The sequence below is a fragment of the Selaginella moellendorffii genome, unplaced genomic scaffold (genome assembly GCF_000143415.4).
Source record: "Selaginella moellendorffii unplaced genomic scaffold, v1.0 SELMOscaffold_55, whole genome shotgun sequence".
Classification (NCBI taxonomy): domain Eukaryota; kingdom Viridiplantae; phylum Streptophyta; class Lycopodiopsida; order Selaginellales; family Selaginellaceae; genus Selaginella; species Selaginella moellendorffii.
In genome coordinates, this window is record NW_003314316.1 from 462,013 (window position 1) to 487,627 (window position 25,615).

Consider the following 25,615-nt stretch of genomic DNA (forward strand, 5'->3'; position numbering starts at 1 on the left):
TCTGGCCAATGATACTTCCTCTTGAGTAAGCCCATCATCATCTTGGGCACTCTGCCATGTCCCACAAAAGGTCCGTCATAACACTCTTCTAAGGTTACTTTTTGTAGTTCCCCTTCTGGAATATACACCCTCATTTGTTTATAATAGATGAGTCCATTATGTTCTGCATAACCTGTTTTCTCTTCAGTTGGCAACTCACCTCTCTGGTGAGCTTCTCGTGCCTTTTGGTTCCTCAGCAACACTTCTTGTGCTAAACTATCATTCTTATACGTTGTCCGCATATTGTCCCAAAAGGTTTCTTTCGTGCTAGATATTACCAACTTCAAGCTCACTTTTCGATTTAGAGCATTTGTCACAATATTGCTCTTCCCAGGTTTATATAGAATCTTGCAATTGAACTCGGCTAAAGCATTGGCCTACCAACCTTATTTTCCTCTTAGGTCAAGCTGTGACAAGAAGTGTTTTATTGCCACATTATTGGTGTAAACTTTGAAGTGCCTCCCAAGGTAGTGTCACCACTCCTTGAGTGCTTTGACCAATGTAAATAAATCCTTTTCGTGGGTAGGCCACTTTCATATAGCCTTGTTCAACTTCTTCAAGAAGAATGCCACTGGATGATTATCTTGCTTCAAAACTATGCCCAATGCAAAGTTTGAAGCATCTGTTTCCACCTTAAAGTCCTTATCAAAGTCTAGTAACATCAACACATGAGTCTTCCTCAACTTCCCTTGAGGTGGACAAATGCCACATTGCATTCTGTTGTTCATACCATCTTCCCTTTCTTATTTAATCCGTTAAGGGGAGGGTTACTCTTAAAAAATGCCCTCAACTCATATACATTCGATAGTCACTTCCATTGCTGGATCATTTAGACTTTCTCAGGGTCCACCTTAAGCCCATCTTTGCCCACCACATGCTTGAGAAATTTTACCTCTTATTGAGCAAAGTCACATTTGCTCTCTTTAGTATATATTTGTGTTCCCTTAGTTTCTAAAACACCTTCGTCAAGTGTTCAGCATACTCCTCTAGCGTCTCGCTATAAATTAGGATGTCATCAATATAAACAACCACAAAGTGATCTAAATAGGGTGCAAAAATGTGGTTCATCAACACCGAAAATATTGTCGGCACATTGCACAGCCAAAAGGGCATCATTAGAAACTCAAAGCTCCTATACTTTGTTCGACAAATTGTCTTCTTCACATCTTCCTCTATTACCCTAATCTGGTAGTATTTTGACCTTATATCGATCCTCAAGAAGTATTTTGCCTTTCCCAACCTATCGAACATGTCCTCAATCTAGTAAAGGGTATTTGGTCTTCTTTGTATATTTGTTGAGCAATTAATAATCTATACATATACGCATAGATCCATCTTTCTTTTTCACAAATAACACCAGTGCCCCATATGACAACTTGCTCAACCTAACATACCTTTTATCCACCAACTCTTCTAGTTGGCACTTGAGCTCCTTGAATTCCTTTTTGTTTAAACAATAGGGGGGATGAACCATCACCTTAGCACCCTCGATTAGCTCAATTTTATGTTTTATCAGTCATTTGGGGGGTAACCTCGTTAGTAGCTCCTCTGGCATAGTATATTGAAATTGGTCCAATACCCACTAAATCACTAAAGGTACTTCTGTTCCCGTCTTTTTGTCACTCCTCACCGAGAGTAAACACAAAAATATTACTTTGATTCCTTTAGTGAGTTGTCCTTTCGTGAACACTAGGTTATAGTAGAAGTCTTTGGCCTTACATTGCCCTACCTTTAGATCCTGGGCCTCCACCCTAGATTGTTCTCTCTTGGCATTCACCAATACCACAAGGTTCCTACCTTGTATATGTATGGCTACCACAAAATGATTGAACCAATCCATCCCAAAGATCATATCAAGTCCTGCCATATCTAATACGGTGAAATCCATGTCTACTTTCCATGTACTTACTTTGACTCTTGCTTGTCGAAGTACCTCATCGGTGTTTTGGCTACTTCGAACAAACTCTATAGTCCTTGGTTTGCCCAACTGTTGCATCATTTAGTTCAACTTGCCAGATTATGTATATAGCTACAAAATTATCTGAAGCACCTGTGTCAATAAGGATCTTAACAAAGCTACATTTGAGCTTCCCTTGGAGGGCTAGTAGATGTTGCGAATAACTCTCTACCAAAGTTGCTCATGTAATGAGTAATTTTGAGCTATGGACTAAATCACATACCTCAATTTAATTTTCACCCGACTTAATGGCTATATTGACTTTAGCCTTCTTTGGGTAGGGACATTCTCTCGAAAAGTGTCCTACTTCACCGCAGTTGAAGCATATGTTGTTTCCCACGCTACTAACTAACTTAAATTTTTTATCCGTGGGTTTGTCCCTTTTGCTTGACTCCACTATGTACTTGCTCATTGGCCACCAAATCTGCCTTTCCAAAACCTTAAGGACTCATTCTTAGAGAAATCGTTCATGAATTTCCTTTTGCTATATGTCCCCCTTGGTTTAGCTCATTTGCTAAAACATGGACCTCAAACCCATTGTGTTCCCCTTTCGAAGGTTATCATTGAAATGTACTAATAATTGCATCTAATGCTTCCTTGTAGTTGTTTGGGTTCCAACACATCACCTCACCTCGAGCCTAGGTCTGCAAGATTATTATGAAGGCATGGACTGCATCCATATCACCCATGTCTATGATAGGTATCCTCTTTGCCATAAACACATTTATATACTCTTGAATGGTTCTGATCTACTTCCTACTTAGCTTATCCCTTACGTGCAGAGAAGCATTCTTTAAGCCAGAAAATTTTCCACATTATCCGTGTAAACTTTGAAGTGTTTTCCAAGATAGTGTCGCCACTCCTTGAGCGCCTTGACCACCGCAAACAATTCCTTCTCATGAGCAGGCCACTTTCATTAAGCCTTGTCCAAGTTTTTTGAGAAGAACGCTACTAGATGGTTGTCCTGATTCAAAACTGCGCCTAATTCAAAGTCTGACGCATTCATTTCTACCTTAAAGTCCTTACCAAAGTTTGGTAACGCCAATATGGGAGTCTTCCTCAACTTCCCTTTGAGGTGGACAAATGCCACCTCACATTTTACTGTCCATACCATTTTCCCTTTTCTCATTTGGTCCGTTAAGGGCAGAGCTACTCTCGAATAGTGTTTGACAAATTTTCAGTAGTAGTTGCATAATCCTAAAAACGCCCTCAACTTGTGTACATTCGATAGTCACTCCTATTCCTAGATTGCTTGGACCTTCTCAGGGTCCACCTTGAGCCCATCCTTGCGCACCACATGCTTGAGAAACTTTACCTCTTGTTGAGCAAAGTCACATTTGCTCTCTTTAGTATACAACTTGTGTTCCCTTAGTTTCTCAAACACTTTCGTTAAGTGTTTGGCATTCTCCTCTAGCATCTTGCTATAGATCAGGATGATGTCAATGTAGACGACTATGAAGTGATCAAGATAGGGTGCAAAAATGTGGTTCATTAGCTCCAAAAAATATTTCCGGCGCATTGTATAGCCCAAAGGGCATCACTCGAAACTCAAAGCTCCCATACCTTGTCCGGTAGGTTGTCTTTTCGACATCTTCCTTTACTACTCTGATCTGGTAGTATCTTGATCTTAGGTCGATCCTCGAGAAGTATTTCGCCTTTCCCAACCTATCGAATAAGTCATCAATCCTTGGTAAAGGGTACTTGTTCTTCTTCGTATACTTGTTGAGCAACCGGTAATCTATGCATATATGCATAGATCCATCTTTCTTTTTCATAAATAACACTGGTGCACCATATAGTGACTTGCTCAACCTAACTGTAAGCTCTTGAATTTGGACTTCTTAGGAGGTCACCCAGCTGTAAGCGACTAAATTTTCCATTCTACTTTAGTCACTTAACCACACCTCTGACCACTTGGAGGAGTCTCATTTACAACCTCCATAAGTCCCATTCAGGACTTGGGGCTTGCTATCCCCGAGAATGCCATCCATGCCACTCAACCTTTGCACTTGGTACAAGTGCTCCACGTGTCCAATCTCATGACCGACACCCCAAGGTACTACCGACCTCTCAGCTCGTTATGTTAAGGCCATGCCTATTTACCTTAGTCATACTGATGGTCCGCCACCACCTGCATCGCAGTCCTGTCTCTCAAAGACTAGGCCATCCGTCCATGAGTAATCATCCTAGATCCACTCCTTAGCATCCTTAGGATGCCCACAGACATGGGGAATAACCTTCCCCAACATCTCTTTTCCGGTCCCCACCAAGTCCCTTTTTGTCCATAGCTGTGTTCGCCAACATTGCCACTGGATCAACGCCGGCAAACCCGACCTCTAAGTCCCACTGTCCTTTGGGACTTCCTCACCATGTGACTGTATCCTTGGTCACTACACTAGAGGATTGCTCCCCTTCCTTTTCACCGTCTGGGACTTTGGGACAACATTTTGGAACACCGTGGCCTTACGCGAGCCTCGTGGGTACTCTCCCCACTTTTTGCCTTTGGGTGCTCTAGCCATGGGCTTAGAGCAAGGTTCCGTTGAGCCACACCAGGTATCCAAGTAGGTAGTGCCACCCACACTTGGACTAGGAGCATTGGCTAGTCGATCTCCCGGGGGAACTAGAGCTGGCTCTTGAACACTTCACCAAGCTACTCTGTTTGTCAGTCCGTGTTCACTCTAGTCTTGGACTTCCCAGTGGGCAGCTCATCACCCAACACTGGGTACAGCCTTCCTGGGCTAAACTGGCATTTCCTGGCCAAACTGGCATTTCCTGGCCAAACTGGCTCCATTGCAGTCCTCCCCCTTACTATACTTTTGGAGCTCACCAAACCCCTTAGGGTCTGGGAGACTAACGCTTTGGGCTTTCACCCTCTCAGACTCGAACTCAGCCTCGGGCTTGGTCTCAGCTTCGGTCTCGGTCCCGGTCTTGGTCCCGGTCTCGGTCCCGGTCGCGGTCTCGGTCCCGGTCGCGGTCGCGGTCCCGGTCTCGGTCTCGGTCCCGGTCGCGGTCGCGGTCCCGGTCTCAGTCTCGGTCCCGGTCGCGGTCTCGGTCCCGGTCTCGGTCTCGGTCCCGGTCACGGTCTCGGTCCCGGTCCCGGTCTCGGTCTCGACCTTGGACTCCATCTCGGGTCCTTCTCAGACTCCATTTTGGGTCCATCTCGGACTCCATCTCAGACTCCATCTCGGGTCCATCTCGGACTCCATCTCAGACTCCATCTCAGACTCCATATCGGGTCCATCTCGGACTCCATCTCGGACTCCATCTCGGGTCCATCTCAGACTCTATCTCGGGTCCATCTCGGACTCCATCTTGGACTCCATCTCGGGTCCATCTCGAACTCCATCTCGGTCCATCTCAGACTCTCTTATGGCTCGCTTCATGCTCGTTCCTTGAGCACTCCATTGGGAGTTCCACTCCCGCTCTCAACCTTTTAAGTCGGAGTTTTTAGTCCAAACGTGTTACGCTCCTTTGACTTTCACTTCGGCCACTACCACGTGGTGCCCTTTCGGCTCCACTTTGGGGCTTAGGGATTTGTATCTCACACCAGCCTAGTACTATTTAAACCTAAGGATGCTTAACCCCAACTATCCAAAGACCCTTAAACCAATTAGAAAACGGGGTGCACTCTTGTTCATGGGCCCTTTCCCTCTATATTTGAACCCCATGAATCATCTCTCAAGTTGTTTTTTCTTTGGTTTCTTACAATCTACCACACTTCCCTGCAAGTTCACACCCTCGGGCTCTCTTGACACCCTACCCCACGGGTTGAGCTCAACTGGGAGCAAATTGAACCTACTAGATGTCAATCAACATGTAGTGTGATTTCCCTAGCCAATCAATAGAGTTGGACCTAAGACTGCTCTGATACCAAATGTAAGCTCCTGAATTTGGACTTCCCAGGAGGTCATTGTGAGACACAAAATCCCTAGGCCCCAAAGTGGAGCCGAAAGGGTGCCACGTGGTAGTGGCCGAAGCAAAAGCAAAACGAGCATAACACGTTTGGACTAAAAGCTCTGATTTGAAAGGTTGAGAGCGGGAGTGGAACTCCCAACGAAGTGCTCGAGGAATAAACACGAAGCAAGCAATAAATGAGTCTCTAGAAAAGGGACATAAGAGGACCAACACATGACACGTGGAGGGATCCGAGATGGAGTCTAAGATGGACCCAAGATGGAGTCCGAGATGGACCCAAGATGGAGTTCGAGATGGACCTGAGATGGAGTCCGAGATGGGCCCGAGATGGAGTTCGAGATGGAGTTCAAGATGGAACCGAGACTGAGACCGAGATCGAGACTGAGCCCAAAACCGGGACTGAGACCAAGTCCGAGTTCAAGTTCGAGTCCGAGTCCGAGTCTGAATAGTAATACAGGTTGTTGGGTGAAAGCCCAAAGCGATCATCCTAGTGGAGCCAGTTTGGCCAGGAAAGGCCAATTTGGCACAGAAAGGCTATACCTAACTGTTGGGTGATGGCATGACCACTAGGAAGTCCAAGACTAGAGTGAATACAGACCGACAAGTGGGGTAGCTTGGTGAAGTGTTCAAAAGCCGGCTTTAGTTCCCCCGAGAGATCGAATGGTCGATGCTCCCAGTCCAAGTGTGGGTGGCACTACTTACTTGGATACCTAGTATGGCTCAACGGAACTTCGCTTTAAGCCCATGGCTAGAGCACCCAAAGGCGGAAGGCGGGGAGAGTACCCAAGTCTAGAATAGGACTTATGGAGGTTGTGAGTGAGACTCCAACAAGTGGTCAAAAGTGTGGTTAAGTGACTAAAGTAGAATGGAAAAATTAGTCGCTTACAACTTGGTATCGGAACTGTTCCTTAATCCGACTTTTATTAGTGCTCAACTATATCACCACTGGTGTTGGCATCGGAAGGTCCTAGGAGTGGGCCTATCCTTGAGGAGTAGTAGGTCGGGAAAACATGGCTCTCCACTATAGTTCATATGTGAACTTGTAGGTGAGGTGGTGGATAGAAAATGGTCAATAATGGATCTTTAGGATCTTGGGAATAGTATAAGGTTTTCTCAGAGAGTTGAGGATGTGATCTAGATTAGCGTTTGACTTAGCAAATTGGCTAATATAATTGTGGTAAACAACTATAGTTAGGATCACAAGAAAGATAAAGACTCCAAAACAATAAAAAAGTCACAAGATTATCCTCATATAGTTGAGGTTGGTACTGATGAATTTGAGACCGGAATTAATGACTGTGAGAAGGGTCAAATAGAGACGAGGATACAAGTCCTTGAAATGGTAGCCGAGGCTACCTTTTATAAATGTTAGACCAAACCCAAGGAGTTGGGGGTGTGCTTAAAGGATAAGTTGATATTCTCATCATATGGACAGATAGTCCTAAAGGGCAATGGCAGCCCACAGGGAACGAAAAATAATCAAATGTCGGAGTAACACTTGCATTCATGGTCCTTATAGGTAGAACATGAATACAAGAAGTTGTATTCTAATGAGCTGACACCTCAAAATGGGACCTTATAGGTCGTCGATTAGTGAAGTCTAAAAAGCTAGATAACTCAAGTGGAGTCAAGGAATGGTCCCAAAGGACAAGTGAAAACATTTGGACTAAGGTGTGTTGTACCCCACAAAGAATAAAGACGATCATACAATCCAAGTATGAGAACCGTAGGTATCTCATTGATGGTAGAATGTGCCATACTAAAGTCATGGGAAAAGTGTTCTCAAAAGAAAGCAACTTTGACACAAAGTTGTGTGTTAATTCTATGGTGCAGTGCTAATAGATAGTTGGCATGAGAAAGAACTATATTGATCTTAGCAAGGACCTAAACATGAGAAAGAAGTGTTGTAAATATAGGCTCGTGGAGCCGATGGTATGGAGACACCAAATGTGCCAAGATATAATGCCTTGAGGTCAAGTTGGTAGGGTAATGAGAACCCCTTCCCAAAGGAATCTTAATGGAAATGGCCTAAGCTGGAAGGCATGCGGTTGGAGTGTGGTGACTCAAATAATGATGGAGGTGTGGAAGCACTAGCAATGAGTTGTAAGACTTGACAATTACAAGGTAACTAAGCAAGAGGTGTAGGATAATTGGTTAAACAGATAGAAAGTAGCTACCCAAGACTTCTTAATAGTATAAGGAAATTAGATATACCCTTATGGGGGATAAATTATTTATATTGCAATATAGTAAGTCAATGTCGTAAAAGAAAATGCTCATTGTTAAGGAGGCCATCATTGGGACACCCAAACACCCTAGAACACCAAGAGGTGGTGTTTAGTGTCGCGAGGGCAATAGATAAAACCCAAGGGACTAAGTCCCTAACGAATAATGAATAGAAGGTGCTATCCAAACGTCCAAAGTTGCAGAGACAGGAGAAGACTGTCTACCCGAATTAGACAAAGCCAAAATGAAATTTTGGCCAGGCTAGTGATGGGTATATAAAAGCCCATAAGTAGCAACATTAATCCCGGTGTGTGGGATTATAAGTTGAGCATACCTGGATTGAGGAACCACTCCCTAAGCTATTAGGTAGGTTCATCCCTAAGAATACTTGTTATGGCATAGTAGAAAGTGCAAAACTATCCTCCTAGTCTGGAGGAGAATAACCGAAGGAAATGTGTGAAAGCAAGTAGTAAGGGGATAAAACCAAACCATAGAAATCGAATTGCATAACCAAAGGTGGTTATGCCAGTTGGGAATGGAAAATCAAATTGGTGCTCAAGCATGTTGTTACTAGCAACCGTGATGCCATGGAGTGTCTAAAGCATGGAATTGTCCATGTTAGATCATATGGCAATTTAAAAGCTTGCGAAAGGAGAGGCCTTACCAAGCTAAGGGACAGAGTTCTTTCAAAGGTTCCCAAAGACAATTATAGGTAGCTTAGTACCTAGAAAGCCAAGTGTAAATGGTTCATAAAATATGCAAAATTAGAGTGGCGCAGCAGAAGCGTAGCCTTGAAGCTTGCCATAATGCAATGTTATCAAAGTTGGGGAAGCAGTTCCCAAGTGCTCAAAAAGGATGGCTTTGAATGAAAGTCGATGGTCGAGGACTTTCACGCTTGTGCATGAAACTATGTTACATTGGTTAGATGACTTGCTAAGTGAGATTGACAAGTCAGGGGAACAAATCCCTTAGTTGAAGGTGCCAACTTTAAAAGGGGTGGCCTATGGGGCCAAGCATGGAGGAATCCATGCATGATCACAGACTTGTCAAGTGAGAGGACTTGGCATTCTAGAGGAACTAGGTTCCTAATCTGTGATTTGTAGCGCGCTTTAAGTATAAATTGGTGCACCGGCGTGAGGAGTCACGCTAGGCATCTTGGATGATGCCTTCCGTAGATGCATATATGGAGGTTGGGTTCGAGTCCCGACCCTCTAGTGCTTGGATTTGAGTCCCAACTCACTAGGGCGCAGTGATGGTTTGAAATATGAGGACACTCATTTTTCGGTGGTCATGGACTCTCAGTAAGGAAACTGGCTTGGGCACACCGCCAAGCGAGGGATGCCCTGGAGTCGTGATGCACGGTTAGATTACTTAGTGTGGCTCGGCATATCTAACTTAAACACTTTGGTGCAAATGGCACCAAACACGTGGTGAATGAGATGGGGACACCTAGTCTCAATTGCTATGGACCCTTGGCCGGAAGGGCTGACTTGGGTGCACCGCCAAGTGTGGGGGATGCCCCTGGGGTTATGGTCAACAAGTTAAAGGTCTGGAAAACTTAGTACCTATTGGCAAACCTGTCAAGGTGACTAAGGTGAGGTCATTAAGTGATCTTGTGGCTAAATAAAGACAAGGTCCTTATTTGGTTAAGGAATAAAATTCCTAGTTCAAAGTGATGATTTAAACTGTTGGTAATAGCATGACTTGGTCAAAGTGACCAAGTGGGAAAAACACCTAAGGGAAATGATTTGTGGCAATGTGATAGCATAATGAGTCCGAAGAAAGTAATCTTTATAAGAAACCCATGAGAGGGTCACAAAGTTGGGCCAAGGATAGAGCCAACAGTAGAAAATGCTAAAGAAACGTACTAGGGGTGAACACCCTCTGGACTTAATAAAGCAAAGTTTTTACTATGGAACCGAAAGGATACCTCAAAAATGGAGGTAATAATCCTATGTTGCTGGGTGTAACAATCAAGGATAGGAGCAAAAGACTAGTGGCTAAGAAAAGAGCCATGGGAATCATGGGAAAAAATTCAAAAGGCAAAGTTAGGCCAAGAACACTAATATGCTAGGTGCTAACGAATTGTGGGAAAGGCAATATGTTTCCAAGAATGGATTCCTAATTGCTCCGATTTGGCGAAAATGGAAGCCCCAAGGGAGGGAGCAGTAAGGTAACCAAATGATATGGCCATAGACAGCCTTAGCACAAATTATGATAACTAGAATTTAGTGCCAAAGGTAACATGAAATAGAAGAGAGGTTGATGGTGCCCTAAATAGAGAACTTCCTAGGAGGGGGAAGTGGAGTTGCACAATATGTGCAATGCAAGGTGTCGAAGACACCTAGAAAATTGACTTCGAGAAGTCAAAAGTAAAAGTTCCAAAGTGCAAAAGTTATATCAATGGAAACTGAGATTAGTTGAGAAAGAGAAGTGGGATTGAGATAGAAACGGTGTCTCTAACAAGTTTAGCGAGAACTAAACCAATAAAAGGAGAGAACCACCACAAGTGGTCCAATCAGTCTTTAAGTTAGGGAGACTATGCTCCTTAGATGAGCAGAGGATGAGCAAGGCATGGTGAGCCTTCGGTATCAAACCATTGACGAATATTGGCGAGGTGCCAAGATTGGAAAGGATAATACATGTTAGTATAACTTTATAAAATAGTTTATTGTTCGATGAGGACATTGAACTTTGTCTATGGGTGGTGAAGTTGTGAGACACAAAATCCCTAGGCCCCAAAGTGGAGCCGAAAGGGTGCCACATGGTAGTGGCTGAAGCGAAAGCCAAACGAGCATAACATGTTTGGACTAAAAGTTCCGACTTGAAAGGTCAAGAGCGGGAGTAGAACTCCCAACGAAGTGTTCGAGGAACAAGCACGAAGCAAGCAATAAGTGAGTCTTTAGAAAAAGGACACAAAAGGACCAACACATGACTCGTGGAGGGACCCGAGATGGAGTTCGAGATGGACCAAGATGGACCCGAGATGGAGTCCGAGATGGGGTCTGAGATGGACCTGAGATGGAGTCCGAGATGGACCTGAGATGGAGTCCGAGATGGAGTCCAAGATAGAACCAAGACCGAGACCGAATCTGAGTCCGAGTTCGAATTTGAGTCCGAGTCCGAATACTAATACAAGCTGTTAGGTGAAAGCACAAAGCGATCATCCCCTAGGGGGGGGGCTTTGGGGGGTTCTAAAAGTATAGTAGGGAGAGTGTGGGGGTTGGAGCCCAGTAGAGCTAGTTTGGCCAAGAAATGCCAGTTTGGCCTAGGAAGGTTGTACCCAGGTGTTGGGATGACCACTGGGAAGTCCAAGACTAAAGTGAATATGGACCGACAAGCAGGGTAACTTGGTGAAGTGTTCAAGAGCCGGCTCTAGTTCCCCCAGGAGATCAAATGGTACTTGGCTTCAGCAACTCACTGCATGAGCAATAGTGTGTTAGCTATCCATCCACGGATTCCTAATCTCTTCCAATCCCCCTCCCCGGGTTAGATTTAACTTAAGGTTTGGCTGCACTCCCCACAGGCATAAACAGCCAAACACACCAAACCTCTAAATTCCTAACATTCCTTGATATAACAAGACTTGATCATGGGACCCTCTAAATCCCAAACCTTGGGTGCAACACTTACTTTGGGACACTGGGGGGAAACACTGTCACGTAACAGTCCAGTATAGGTACCTCTACTCCCCCACTTCCCTCCCAAAGGGAAGGCCCAAGCCCTTAGGAAGGGCGTGGACCAATGAGCTGCAAGGTACTCAAGTGGGGCACCACTCCACATGAGCCGGGAGCATTGCAATCGGTTTCCCTTCCAAGAGTGGGAATTGCTCTTGAGCACTTCCTTGAGTGGCCCCTTTGGCACCACCCAAGTCTATACTCACTCCCACTAGGACGAAGTAGGAATTTGTACAATAAGTAGGAATCTTGGTGAGGGAACTTAACTAAGGCCAAGGCCATGGTGGTTGAGTAGACGAGATAATCTAGCAAATTGGAAAGAAAAAATTTGTGGTTTATAATTTAGTATCAGAGCCTTTTCCTTAGTTCTAGCAAAGGATAGAGGCGGATTGCTGAGAGATGGCAAAGGCAGGGTGTAAACGAACTAAGGCGGAGATAGAACCTCCTCAAGAGCTGGAGCTTCTCGTCGAACAAGAGGCTATGGATGAGGAATTCTTGCATGAAAGGACTCCAATGAGAAAACTTTCAAACAGAAGTTTAGTGGTGAGGTTCGGTCGTCCAAGGCTAAATTGGATGTTTTAGAAGGATAATTGGCATAGATCAATGCCCTACTAGAGACTCTCGTACAGTTTGCTGGTCTAGTTTGCTCCTGCTGGGCTCGACCCAAGGCCGGTGATCTAACACCACATGCATCACAGTCCCGTCTTTCAAAGACTGGGCCATCCATCCAAGTCCTTTTCTGTCCATGGCTGTGTTCGCTAACACTGCCACTGGATCAAAACCCACATGCGCGACCACTAAGTCCCACGGTCCTTTAGGACTTCCTTCTCACATGATAGTATCCTTGGTCTCTACACCAGAGGATTGCTCCTCTTTCTTTTCATAGTTTGGGACTTTGGGACAACATTTCGGAACACCATGGCCTTACACGAGCCTCGTAAGTACTCTCCCTGCCTTCCGCCTTTGGGTGCTCTAGCCCTGAGCTTAGAGCGAGATTCCGTTGAACCACACTAGGTATCCAAGTAGGTAGTGCCACCCACACTTGGACTGGGAGCATTGCAAAGCAAATTGTCCTTCTAAAACATCCAATTGAGCTTAGATGACCGAACCTCACCACCGAACTCCTGTTTAGAAATTTTTCCACTAAAGTCCTCCTCATGCAAGGATTCCTCATCCATAGCTTTTTGTTCGACTAAAGGTTCTAGCTTAGAAGGAAGTTCTGTCTCTGCCTTGGTTCTTTTACACCCTGCTTTTGCCATCTCCTAGCAATCCACCTTTATCCTTTGCTAGAACTGAGGAAAAGGCTTTAATACCAAATTATAAGTTATAAATTTTTCTTTTCCAATTTATCAACTTACCTCGTTTATCTAATCAACACTACTTTGGCCTTAGTTGAATTCCCTTGCCAAAGTTCCTACTTATTGTACCAGCTCCTACTTAGTCCTACTTGGTTTCAACTATTCATTACATGAGCAATGGAGCGTTACCCATCCATCCATGGATTCCTAAATCTCTCTCAATCCCCCTCCCTAAGTTAAACTGGACTTAAGTTTCGGTTACACTCCCCACAGACATTAGCAGCCAAGCATATCAAGCCTTGAGGTTTCTAACATCCCTTGGTACAATAAAACTTGATCATAGGACCTTCTCAATCCCAAGCCTTAGGTGCAACACTTGCTTTGGGGCACCAGGGGGAAACACTATAGCTTAACAACCTAGTATGGGTACCTTTACTCCCCCACTTCCATCCCAAAAGAAAGGCCTAAGCCCCTAAAAAGGGGTGAGGACCAATGTGCTGCAAATTACTTAAGTGGGACACCCTTCCATATGAGCCAGGAGCACCACAGTCAATTTCCCTTCCGGGAGTGGGAGTTACTCTTGAGCACTTCTGTGGGTGGCCTTTTTGACACCACCCAAGTCCATGTTCACTCCCACCCAAGGTCCCCAAGCCCTAGTTTCAACCTTAAGTCAATTTGAAAACACTACTAGAGAGTTCCTTTAAGACTAGTTCTTAGGCCTCACTATCCTTAATATACTTTTGGAACCCCCTGCAGCCCCCCTCCAGGAGACACACACTTTGGGCTTTCACTCCATAATCTGTATTAATATTTGGACTCGATCTCAGACTTGACCTCAGATTTGACTTCGGACTTGACCTCGGACTCAGTCTCGGATTTAATCTTGGACTCAATCTCAAACTCTATCTCAGGCTTGATCTCGGACTCTATCTCGGACTCGGTCTTGAACTTGATCTCGGATCTCGGACTTGATCTCAAACTCAGTCTTGAACTCGATCCTAGAGTCGGCCTCAGACTCAATTTTGAACTCGGTCTCAAAATCGGTCTTAGACTTGATTTCAAACTCAGTCTCATCTGATAAACTCTTTATTATTTTAGTTGTGCTTTTGGAATCCTTTACACTTTGGGGAGTTGGTTCTTTACATAGTCATCCATTTACGAATTCTTAAATTTTCTTTTAATCCCCTTCCTCGGGTTAAATTGGACTTAAAGTGTAATTACACTTACTACAAATCAAGCATATCAAGCCTTTAATTTCTTATAACAAAATTTTCTCATAAAACTCTATAAATCCTAAGCCTTATGTATTTTTCTTGATTCGAAACCTCAAAAGGAAACACTATACCCTAATGACCCTTACTCTCCACTTCCTCCTCATGAGAAGGCCCAAGCCAAAAGAAGGGATAAAGACCAATGAGCCTTATAGTACTCAAGTGGGAGCTACTCTTTGAACACAATTTTGGTGGTTTTGGCCACAGTGATCCATTGAGTTCCAGGAGGAAGTGCTTGTTCTCGCAGCCTGCCACGCCTAAATGAAACAAGAAAATAAACTTTGAAATAAAGCATGAAATTACATACCTAAAGAAATTGCCTCATCAATCCTTAAGGGGCATCTCTTACACTCTTCGAGTCCATGCTCACTCCCACCCAAGGCAATGCATTAACCCTTAACTTAGTTTGCAAACACCATTGAAGAGTCTTTAACCTTACTTTCCCAACAATACTTTTGGAACCCCCTATAGCCCGACAGCTCCACCAAGCCCTAGTTTTTCGCAAGCAAGAGATTTTTGGAGCATAGAGAAGGAATTACAATCCATCAAAGTCAGTAAGGAAAGCTATTGAGTAACACTCTACAGTCAGAACCATGGAAACCATCGTTCATTGGTGCGTGGACACCAACTCCACTACCCTGGGGAGGAAGTCTAGACCACCAACACCAAGCAGGACTCATCAACCATCACCACCAACAATGATTTCAAGGTCTTCAACACCAACTAAGGAGAGAAGGCCAGCGTCGCACAACAATCTCAGGTATGTTCCTCCATTGTGGCTTGCTTGTATTGCTTGCTTTCACAATGGTACATACAAGACTTGGCATACACAACAACCACCAACAACCACCAACATTGATAAGTATGGCAGAGCAGCAGTTTAGCAGTGATTCAAGGTAAGCTTTAAAATCACTAATTGAGCATCATATCTGTATATCCGTGCTGCTTGATGTTGACTGGAGATTTGTCCGGTGCGCGCTTTTCTGCTGCTACTGAAGTTGAGCTTTGGCTATAAAACATAACACAGAATCTATGAAGAGAACAACTTTGATCTAATGCCCAACATCAAGCACAAATTCGAAGGTGCCAGCTTAAAAATTCAAGGAGAACAAAGTTTAAACTTATTTTCTGATTATCTTCTAGATTGGTTTTAATGGCAAATCTCTTTTTAGCCATTCTTTTGAAGAATAATTTTAAATTTATATAAACAAACCTCGCCTCAAAAAATGCATCCAGGGGTGCATTCTTCATACATCCATTTCTCAACCTTGCTCTGCCTATTTTCTTCTCTGTGTTCTAAGAATCGAAGAGCATCATCCTTCTCCATACCATATTTATAAATTAAAACAAAGCTACTGCTTGCTCGCAATGAAGACAGAGTCTTTCCACAGGCCTCCAGTGTGTCTGCATACCTGGAAAGCTCTATTTTGCCAAGAAAGTTTCTCATCTCAAAAGCTTTCTGCTTAAGCACAAGAGTGAATTCTTTGAAATGAGAGATTTCTGACACTCACCCTTTGCTGCTTGGTAAGGCCCAGCGCTTTCACATCTTTCCTGGTCATTGACTTGAGCGATTCAACGCTGTCCCATCCCTTCCTGACAAAGATCTTGGATGTTCCAGCAAGAACACCACTGCCGAGGTAATCATCTAGATTATCAGGGGCAGATCTATCCTTTGCTTCTGTGCCCTGCATTGTTGCTCGTCTTGTTGAGGAGAAAGAAGCTCTTTAAAATGTCCTGGTAGTCAAATAGAAAGTAGAATCAAAGTGACATTAATCCTCCTCATAAGCTTTAAAAGAAAAGGTCTCACCTCATCCCAACTTTGTCAAGATGATGTCGCAAACATTATGTGAATTGACGACAAATTGCTGCATGCCCTGCCCGTCAGCATGATACGTGACTTATAGTTTAAATAAAGGAGAATAGAGGGAAAGAGAGAAGAATGTTTGCATGACTAATGCTACCAAACAACGAGATCTCTCCATGCATTCATTCTCCAACTCCACGATCGCTCCCTACGTCCAGCTATTGGAGGGATCCTCTGAGATCTTCCTGAAAGAGGTTGTGATCATAGAGATTATTATAGAACAAGCCTGAATGCAGAAAGCTCAGATTCATCCGTGGTCCTTCACGGAGCACAGTACTGAAGAACAGCATAAGCAGAAGCACCAAGAAAAAAAAGAAAATGTAATTCTTCCAAGGCCATCCTAAAGAAAAATCGCTCTGATCCTGGATCCTGGGAATCGCTTGTGCCCTCGCCACTATATTCTAAGATTGTCATTCTGTTTTACTGTTACTGTGCTTCGACTAGCATAGAACCTAACCTATCTCCTTTCAACAATGTGACATAAACTTGACTCTCAGGAAAGGGTGGTAGGTAAAATGTCACACTAAAAAAATAACAGGATACAAAGTTGTGGACAAAAGAGTTCCTCACTTCTCTTAGATGAGTTCGTAAAGCAAAACTACTTAGAACACCCAACCTTTAGATCTTCAACGCTCTCCCCCCTGGAAAACTCCAGAACAAATTTAGTTCTTCCAACCCGCTTAATTCAGAAAATTTGTCAACGCAATTAAGTAAATGGCTTTCGAAAGGGTGGAGACCATCCACCTCCTTGCATCACTAAATACTATTTGGAAAATAGAGCTCCTAACATTTTCACTCAAACTTGTGAAATCTATGTAATCCACAATTCGCTTAGTAGATTACCAAGGACTTGTCCGTCTGTGCTCAGCACATTGTAGCTATGCACAACTATCTAGCTGTTTGAAAAAAACTCCTGGTAGAAAGTGGAAACTAGCTCACAAAGAAAATGACAACAATGATCTCCTTGATCACAAGTTCTCACAAGAGCTCATCAAAGAGGTTTCACAAACATTGCCCGATTCACTTGAACTAACGACAAATCCCCGATGGGCTGAATTGCCTGTCCACCAGCAACTGTTACTGGCTCCCGCGTGTGATCATCTAGAGCAGAGCTTACCAGTTAGATTGAGTGCCAGGAATTTGTATGATCAAACTTACCCAACAACGTGTTGAAGGACGAAGCTGGGGGTGTTGCCAGATGGTTCAGGCTCACGTAAGCGAGGAGAGTAAACGGAATTGCAAGCATGAAAAGCCCAGGAACCACAACAGCCCAATACCTGCGAGAGCTACAGTAAAACCAAAGGCACTAGCTTTGTGGTGTTTCCAAAGCTTACCTGTCGGGATAGTATGTTATTCCAAGATAATGAAGCCAAGGTTCGGGGAGATACGCCCAGATAACATACACTCCTGGATTCGTAGTTCGCCACTGTCAGCGATTCAGATTGAGAATCTAAAATATTCGCTCACCAAATGCGATTATGGTTGAGATCGCTCCCACGAATGCATAAACCTCTGCGGGCTTTGTTCCTTGACTCTTGCGTTTCTCGTGATCCTATAATCCAGGAGAAAAGAATAATGGAAAAGGTTGATCGATCGCTTGATATACCATTCACTTGTCGGCCTTCTCTCCGGGCCGTGGAACTTTCTTGTACTCGAAATTGTTGATGTCTACTTGCTGCTGGATTGCCTGCATTCCAGAAACAATTAAATCTTAAGCAAAGATCAAGAGCACGCGGTTAATCACCTTGAGCTCTTCCTCGAGTGTGGTGGGTTTCCTCTGCTTGAAGTTCTTGAGAATCCCCTCCTTGGAAAGGGCCTGCGTCACTTTTAGAAGCTCCCAATCCCTCTCGTCGCGCTCGTGGACGACCTCAGTTCTAGAATCCCAGAAAAATCAATTAAAGCGTAAAAAAGAATGCTTGTTACCTCCCAGCAACGATCTGAGCGATGCCAACGTAGCCAATGACGGACCCAGCTATGATCGGGAGGCCGAAAAGAAAGAACCGATTCGACCCACTCAGCCTCCGTCCCTTCTGGATCCCCCGCACAGTGGACATTTGCTCTAAGCAAACCCTAGCTGAAAAAAACTTGTAAAAATTGGGGGGATTTCTGAGAAGCCATATGCAATAAGGAAAAACAAGCTGTGAAAATGAAACTCTTAAGAACAATATTGATTACGATTGCAATATAGTGTCCGTCCATCCTAGATCTGCTTCAGTAGCATTGCAAATGCTATCACCATTGACTATGTGCCGGCTACCAATTTTTCTTGCAGGCGTTCCACACTGATATCCTTTTCCATCTCCAACCCCTGGTCCTTACAAGTTATCTCCAAATGCTTGATGAACTCCGAATATGACGACAGAACCAGCTTTCCACCGTTGCCAATTTCAAGCCATCGGGACAAAGAATGCCATTGTTTGTCATCACTATTACATATATCTCCAAACCATGACCTTTGTTAAGATTGACGAGACAATTCCTGCAAGCATAGAATCCACCTTGAAATCTTCTCCAATTTATGTCCAAACTTTCTCTAGGGAATGTCTCAAGCCCAAAATTATAATCTCCAAGAGCAAGATTCTCTTTTTTAACAAAGAACTCAGGTTCGTGGAATGTAAATAAAGAGCTACATTAGCTTGCAGACGTAGATAACTGAGACTAGTGTTAGAAATCTACCAACAGGGCTACGAGAAGAAAGAAGAAAATCTTCATGATTACTTGACAACTTCCTCCGGAATATCTTCCTCTTCCTCGTTCTTGAGCTCTTCATCTTCCATCTCTGCAAGCCAAGCAAAATGCAAAGAGTAAGAAAAAACTAGACGAGAAACGGAAATGGTACTTACTCTGGATTTCCTCGTCGGTGAGCTCCGGAGCGTCCTCTCCCTCGACAGCCGGAGCTTTGTCGTCGACTTCTGCCGCTGCTGCGTCGTCCTCCACAACAATCACTGGAATCGTTGCGTCTTTATCCGTCGTGGGATAGTAGTACTCGGATTGAGTGTCCTGGAAACACAAACAAGATGGAAAGAAAAGAGATGAAGATCAAGTTCTTATAACCAAAGAGAAAAAGTGAGCACCTGGTAAGAAGCCATTGGAACCGTCGTATAGAAGTGAAAAGCCCAAAGCCCCCTTTAAAAACGCACAAACTGTACCGAAACTCACTGAGAGTGAGACACGCTTCACTGGCAAACTTTCCATGCAATGGAAAAATATGCAGCTTGATTCATGGCAGTCTCCGATTGGTTACAAAGAAATAGAGGAGAAACCAAAATTTTTACCACGTACCTTTAAAGAGCGCTCGAGAAAGTTTTGATATTACAAGTCAGTATTGGTGGTGAAAGTCTTGACAAAACTCGCCAGTAGCTCCTTTCCTCCCAGCTCGTGAATCTTGGCCAGTGCACGCTTCTCGATCTGGCGAACTCGTTCTCTAGAGAGGTTGAAATGGTGGCTCAGCTCCTCCAAAGTTCTGTCCCTTCCATCGCCAATGCCATAGCGGAGTGTCAGGACTTCCTTCTCCCTGGGCTTCAGGAGATTGAGCACTTTGTCGAGCTGTTCCTTTAGTAGCGCCTTCTCGGCAACTAGAAGAGAGGACTCTACTTCCGGGTCCGGTAGGATTTCCTGTAGCAAAAACAAGAACAGAAAAGAAAAAAATTAACAATTTCTTAGTGTCGCAAGAATATGGTTTTGCTTACCAAAAGAGTGACGTTGTCGCAACCTGGTACATTGTCGTCCAATGACTTTGGATGTCTCATAAGATTGGCAGCCAGATGGACTTTTTGCGCAGTCGTTCCAAGGATCGTGGCCACTTCCTCGTTTGTTGGAAATGTACCACGTTCTTCGAAGATCCTGGCTCTCGTCTTTAAAACTCGAGTGTGCGTATCAAATAGATGCATCTGAAACACAATGTTTCTTTTAGATTTCAACTGTACTTCTCGAAGTGAACAGGAGCTTACAGGCACTTGGCACATTATGCTGCGTTTCACCGATGCCCTCCTTACGGATAGCTCAATCCACCAAAGTACGTACGTTGAAAGCCGGAAACCTCGAGATGTGTCGAACTTTTCAACACCGTGAAGTAAACCGTTGATCCCTTCCTGCAGTACAAAGCCAAGTTGATAAATGCATGAAGAAAAACTAGCTTAACAGAGAAACTTTAATACTTCACCTGTATAAGATCCTCTATCGTCGTCCCCTTCAACCCAAACTTTCGGGCCACTTTGATCACGAGCCCGAGATTTGAAGAGACCATGTTGGTCCTGCATCTTTTTGCATGTTTGAGCTTCCTCCGAAGCTCTTGAGGTTCTATTTTCAATGCCTCGGCCCATTCTCTGAATGTTGGTTCACGTCCAAGCTGCTCGCTCATGCTGGTAAACAAGGCTTCCATTTTTATATGCTCCTGAGATTAAAAAACAACGCACAAAACAGTAATTTAGCCAGCAAGCTCAGCATTTCATCATATATCTACAAAGAAAGTACCTTGAATTCCCACCTGAATACCATTGATTGCTTCCAGCTCCTCGGAAGCAGACATTCGAGTCCTCCTAGATATTTGTGGACAGTACCGGTCTCTGCCTACGACTTTTCTCGATCCGGCTGGAAAAAGTCCTTTGATCGTCTCCCCATCTCCGTCCTCCATCTCGTTCTTTCTCTTCTCTGCTGCCTGTACTCTTTTCATCATCCTTTGTTTGCGCCTCCTAGAGGTAACCGCTACTTCCACGTTGTACTTCCTCTCTAAGCTCTCCGTCTCTGTTGAAAGAAGTTCATTGGCTTGCAATGCAGTTTCTTCCGCTTCTTCTGTTGTCTCAATCCTCGCCACCTCTGGAAGTTGGATGCTCTGCTCGAGTCCCAAAGTTGATCCAGCAAGTGGTTCGTTCGCGAGTTCCATTTCGCCAGAATCATCAGCAATGGCCTCGGCAGCTTCTCGAGCTGCTAGAACCGCCGCCCTTGCAAGAGCCATGGCTTCCTCGGCCGCAGCAATAGTCGTTGCCTCGTCACTAGCCAACCAAGCCTCAGTCTCTGTAAAACTGGAAGTGGTGGTCACTGCTCTCACTTGTAAGGTGTCAGCCACCTTCCATCTTCGTTCTGGGCCTTCGTGATTCCTATGCGGCAAAGAACTCCCAGCTAAGAAAATAAACTTCTATGGCATCAGTAAACGACTTACCATGCTAGAACCGAGCTCCAAAGCCGTGGATTTGCATTGTGATGATCCAATTTTGCGAAGCATCCCCTCCTTCTGGAGCAAGGCTTTTGACGTCTCAACGAAGAAGTGCCTGGAAATTGGATAGAAACCACTCAGCGAGAGAATTCCCACTTCTTCCCACTTACTTGGAATGCCAGGCGATAGAACAGAGCTACATTCCAGCACTGCGCCGCCAGTCGCAGCTGCCAAGCCTGCTACCACTGCCATTGCCTCAATGCTACGACCTCGTTCTCATATTTCCAGATCCTAGTCCTCAAATTCGCCGCCATTGCCCGATTGCGGCCATGGCAGCGCTTCCAGTCCAAGAATTCGCTTACAAAATTATTTGTGCAGCGCCATCGCTCCCATTTCCTCGGCGACGAACTGCCATATCCACAAGATTTTCGTTAAACCCTAGCAGTCGTGGCAAAAGAACCACCATGTTAAACCTCAGCCGCTGGATGTCTCCAGCTCTCGACGGCCTGGATCCACATCTGGTTGAGTGGGCCAGATTCGCCCTGTTATCCAGACATATCTTAGCCTTCCAAAATACCATTCTCATATTTTGAAGATTAAGATTCTAACTGATTTTATCAAGCGGGGATAGCTCAGTTGGGAGAGCGTCAGACTGAAGATCTGAAGGTCGCGTGTTCGATCCACGCTCACCGCATTTCTTTTCTTCTCTGTTTTGCTAATAGAAACTTTTGACGTGTGAGGAATCTTTTGTCGACAACTTTGTTGATGTCATAGTATGGTACATTTGAATGTGATATTTTACTATCTCTTTGAATTCCGATGTTGCTAGAGAGACGCTAAGGTGACACCACCTGAATGACAATCTGACAAGATCACGAAGTTTCACGGATGGAACTTGTTTATGCTAGCATGGGGACTATAGAAGATCCACAGTGCCTTTATTCCATATGATCAAAGGCGTCACTCACTCGTCCTTGTGACGATTGACACATTCGTCACTGAGTGAAGCACATCGCAGGAATCCATTTATGTTGCCGATGCAATCGTTGAGATCCAGAGTGCTTGCGACATAGTCGCCATCGGTGTTCTTGCACTCGCCCTCCATCATGGTGCCCGACGTGAGATACTCAATCCCCCGGCAGTCCTCGAGCCCGTATGTGAACCTCTCCCCGCATTTGAGCTTCCCATCCTCGCCATAAGTGATGCACTTGGAGATATCAACGGCTGAATAGAACTTCCATCCCCTGTTGTTCATGCATTCGGCTTCGAGCACTGGCCCCTTGACGAAAATGTCTTTGCAGCTGTCTGCAAAACCTTCACAAGCCTGCGAAAGAGTTCCAAGATCAGAAAACTGGGATCGACAAGATCATCTCACTTGCCTTGGACGTAGAGGCAGTCAGTGCTGCCACAAGCAGAAACAAGAGGAGCATAGAATTGCCAAGAGGAGAGGAAGAGGAAGCCATGATACCAGAAGGCGAGATCGCCTCGGATAATATAGTACTAGACTAGCAGGTTCTGGGTTCGAAACCATTGTTCCCAAGTTTCATATCCACATCAATCTGCCAGCTACGATAACGCTAAACCCTAAACCCCAAAGAGAATATTTTCAAGTATAAGCATATCCAGTTCCATCAATTACTGACACTTTTTACACACATCGACACTTGTCACCAGTGCAATCGACACGCGGCTGCACCATGCCTCAAAACGGGCGAACTTGGAGCATTTGAGCGCGAAGAGAGAGAACGAACGGGTTAATCGATCGATCGAAGCAAGCATTTCCAACGTTCACAGCATTCACACAGCAACAATGGCGTTTAGGTCAGTTCTCGTCGCCTCGAAGAAGAATGCCCTCGGTCAGTTGCTCGTGAAGAAGGAGTTCCTGGCAACATCGTCTGTCCTGCTCAACAAGGAGGCGGGCACCGCCGAGTCCATGGCGCACAAGGTCGGGGACAAGGTCGAGAAAGCCGGGGAGAACCTCAAGGAGACGGCCAAAGATTCTAAGGAACCCGCCGAGAGCGGAATGCGCGAACAGGTCAGGAGCGCCGCGGAGAAGATTGGCGACGCCACCGCGAGCGCGGGCGACAAGATCGAGCACTCGATGGAGAGCGAAGGCGGCGGCGAGGAGAAATCCAAGCTCAACAAGAGAAATCTCGAGGACAAGCAAGTCCTCTCCAACTAAACCCTCTTGTTAAATTAGGGTTCTTTGTAATCCGGCCAAGTTTCGCCACGTGTTATATTCAAAGCTATCTTTTCTATAATAAAACCTCCAAATTACAAGAAAGTTTTTAAGTCGTCGGTGGTTACTGGCATATTTATTCAATGGGCACCTGTCCCATGGATTTGCCACATACGTGTCAAAAATCGAGGTGCCATGCGTCGGCACCTCAGGGCCTCTCGATTTGTATAAGAGCTGAAAGCTCCGCCCTCAGGAACTCATTCTATCTTCGATCGATATATCTGTCTTATCTAGATCTTTGGCTTTGTCTTGTTTTCTCGATCACAAGTTCTCTTCGCAGTTCTTTTGATTCTCACAGCGCTCATGGCCTCGATGATGGAGAAGATTGGCGAGAAGTTCGGCAAGAAGGACGACGAGCACAACAAATTGGGCGGGCAGACGCACGAGACGCACGGGCTGGGGCAGCAGACTCACGGGCAGGGCGCCGGCTATGGGCAGGACGCCGGCTACGGGCAACACGGGCAGGGCGTCGGCCACGGGCAGGGCGTCGGTCACAACCCGGGATCTACTCCCTATGGCGCCACCACTGGCACCACCGGCACTGGTCACAACCCGGGATCTACTCCCTATGGCGCCACCACTGGCACAAACCCGACTAGCGGGCACACCGCTACCGGGCAGCCCCAGAAGAAGGAGGGGCTTATGGACAAGATCAAGAAGAAGAAGAACCAGCACAAGGAGCGCAAGGAGGGCGACAAGAGCAGCAGCAGCAGCGAATCCGACTAGAGATGATAAAATTTCCACTACTATGAATAAGTTTCCACCTATGCTTTCTTCTTCAGATGCTGAAGAAAGAAGAGTAAAAAAAATGTAATGTTTTTCCTTTGTTTATAAAAAAAACCGTATACTTTATTGTAAAATGTGGAAAATGTGTTCCTCTCTCTTTTTAAAAGTAGGATATTCTGTTGTTTGAAACAAACTATTCCTCGGGATTTGATCGGCGCCGTTGCTACTGCTAGCGGCTGAGATTGGCTTCTTTGCCGTAGAGCAGGGTTAGGGTTTATCGGCGGCTGCTGGAGGAGAGGGGGAGGAGGCGAGCGCTATGGCGGAACAGGTATGCGTCGTCTGGATTGATCGCGCGCCGCATTGATCGAGTTTTTCGTTGTGTAGACCGAGCGCGCCTTTCTCAAGCAGCACAAGGTCTTTCCCCTGTGAGTGGATCTATTTTTTTTCTAGCTTCGCGTGTCGGTGCTGAGGGTCTTTGTGTGATTGATCAGAGGGAAGACGTCTGGGAAGAAGAAGAGGCCCGGCAAGGGCGGCAGTCGTTTCTGGAAGAACGTCGGGTTGGGCTTTAAGACTCCTCGCGAGGCGATCGAAGGTATAACTCTCGGATGCGTTTTTACTGGATCTGTGATCGATTTCATCGTCTGTGGCTAGGCACCTACATCGACAAGAAGTGCCCATTCACCAGCGACGTGTCCATCCGTGGCCGAATCCTCACTGGAACTGTGGCTACAACCAAGATGACCCGGAGCATTATCGTGAGGCGAGATTACTTGCACTATGTGAAGAAGTATCAGAGGTGAGTGTTAGGCCCAAGTTCTTCCAAGTTTCTTCTTTCGTCCTCGCGATTCTCTCGCGATTCTCATCCAAAAAATTCTTTTTTTTATTCAGGTATGAAAAGAGGCACTCAAACGTGGCAGCTCATGTGTCGCCGTGCTTTCGTGTCAAGGAAGGAGATAAAGTGATCCTCGGCCAGTGCAGGTTAGTCAAGATCGTAGCTATAGAATTGGATTGGAACAAAATTCTCTGTTCTCATTGATCGATCCATCTCTTGTTTGGCAGACCTCTTTCCAAGACGATCCGGTTCAATGTGCTCAAGGTGATCCCGCGAGGAGCCTCCGACGGTGGCGCGAAGAAGGTCTTCACGGCAGCTTAAGAGCTTTTTGTATGTTTCTTGAAAAACCAACGGCCGAGATTACTCTACGAGTGTTTGTTCGAAATCAATGCCTGCGATGCGTTCAAAGCTTGAGTCTT

At 45.1% G+C, this 25,615-nt stretch overlaps 4 protein-coding genes and 1 non-coding gene across 7 annotated transcripts; 2 read left to right on the plus strand and 3 right to left on the minus strand.

Annotated features, from left to right (window-relative positions):
* Positions 1–17,142: 17,142 nt before the first annotated feature.
* On the minus strand, positions 17,143–18,286 carry LOC9661942 (phosphatidylinositol N-acetylglucosaminyltransferase subunit P). Its single transcript, XM_002982841.2, has 7 exons — positions 18,171–18,286; positions 17,992–18,121; positions 17,854–17,934; positions 17,715–17,799; positions 17,582–17,654; positions 17,406–17,524; positions 17,143–17,348 (listed from the first exon to the last, which is right to left on the minus strand). The coding sequence occupies exons 3-7, from the start codon at positions 17,854–17,856 to the stop codon at positions 17,239–17,241; spliced, it is 390 nt and encodes a 129-aa protein (XP_002982887.2). The 5' UTR covers positions 17,857–17,934; positions 17,992–18,121; positions 18,171–18,286; the 3' UTR covers positions 17,143–17,238.
* Positions 18,287–18,812: 526 nt separating this feature from the next.
* LOC9662315 (RNA polymerase sigma factor SigA) lies at positions 18,813–21,824 on the minus strand. Of its 3 annotated transcripts, none has more exons than XR_002993926.1 (10): positions 21,570–21,824; positions 21,406–21,514; positions 20,734–21,343; positions 20,410–20,640; positions 20,198–20,338; positions 19,937–20,137; positions 19,530–19,862; positions 19,322–19,390; positions 19,091–19,247; positions 18,813–19,026 (listed from the first exon to the last, which is right to left on the minus strand). XR_002993926.1 is itself a non-coding variant. In XM_002982843.2 (7 exons), exons 1-7 carry the CDS (start codon positions 21,649–21,651, stop codon positions 19,560–19,562), a joined length of 1,677 nt encoding a protein of 558 aa, XP_002982889.2. In that variant the 5' UTR covers positions 21,652–21,824; the 3' UTR covers positions 19,433–19,559. The 3 variants fall into 3 exon arrangements, 1 of the variants encoding a protein (XP_002982889.2); XR_002993927.1 differs by having other exon boundaries at positions 19,322–19,461; XM_002982843.2 differs by lacking the exons at positions 18,813–19,026; positions 19,091–19,247; positions 19,322–19,390 and having other exon boundaries at positions 19,433–19,862.
* A 196-nt stretch (positions 21,825–22,020) lies between these two features.
* On the plus strand, positions 22,021–22,093 carry TRNAF-GAA. The gene has a single exon. It is a non-coding gene; the product is annotated as a tRNA-Phe (tRNA).
* A 186-nt stretch (positions 22,094–22,279) lies between these two features.
* Positions 22,280–22,873, minus strand: LOC9662316 (cyanovirin-N homolog). The gene is made up of 2 exons (XM_024687923.1): positions 22,779–22,873; positions 22,280–22,723 (listed from the first exon to the last, which is right to left on the minus strand). The coding sequence occupies exons 1-2, from the start codon at positions 22,860–22,862 to the stop codon at positions 22,364–22,366; spliced, it is 444 nt and encodes a 147-aa protein (XP_024543691.1). The 5' UTR covers positions 22,863–22,873; the 3' UTR covers positions 22,280–22,363.
* A 1,732-nt stretch (positions 22,874–24,605) lies between these two features.
* LOC9662317 (40S ribosomal protein S11) lies at positions 24,606–25,604 on the plus strand. The gene is made up of 6 exons (XM_002982733.2): positions 24,606–24,692; positions 24,749–24,789; positions 24,856–24,956; positions 25,016–25,160; positions 25,253–25,342; positions 25,424–25,604. Exons 1-6 carry the CDS (start codon positions 24,681–24,683, stop codon positions 25,515–25,517), a joined length of 483 nt encoding a protein of 160 aa, XP_002982779.1. The 5' UTR covers positions 24,606–24,680; the 3' UTR covers positions 25,518–25,604.
* Positions 25,605–25,615: the final 11 nt, after the last annotated feature.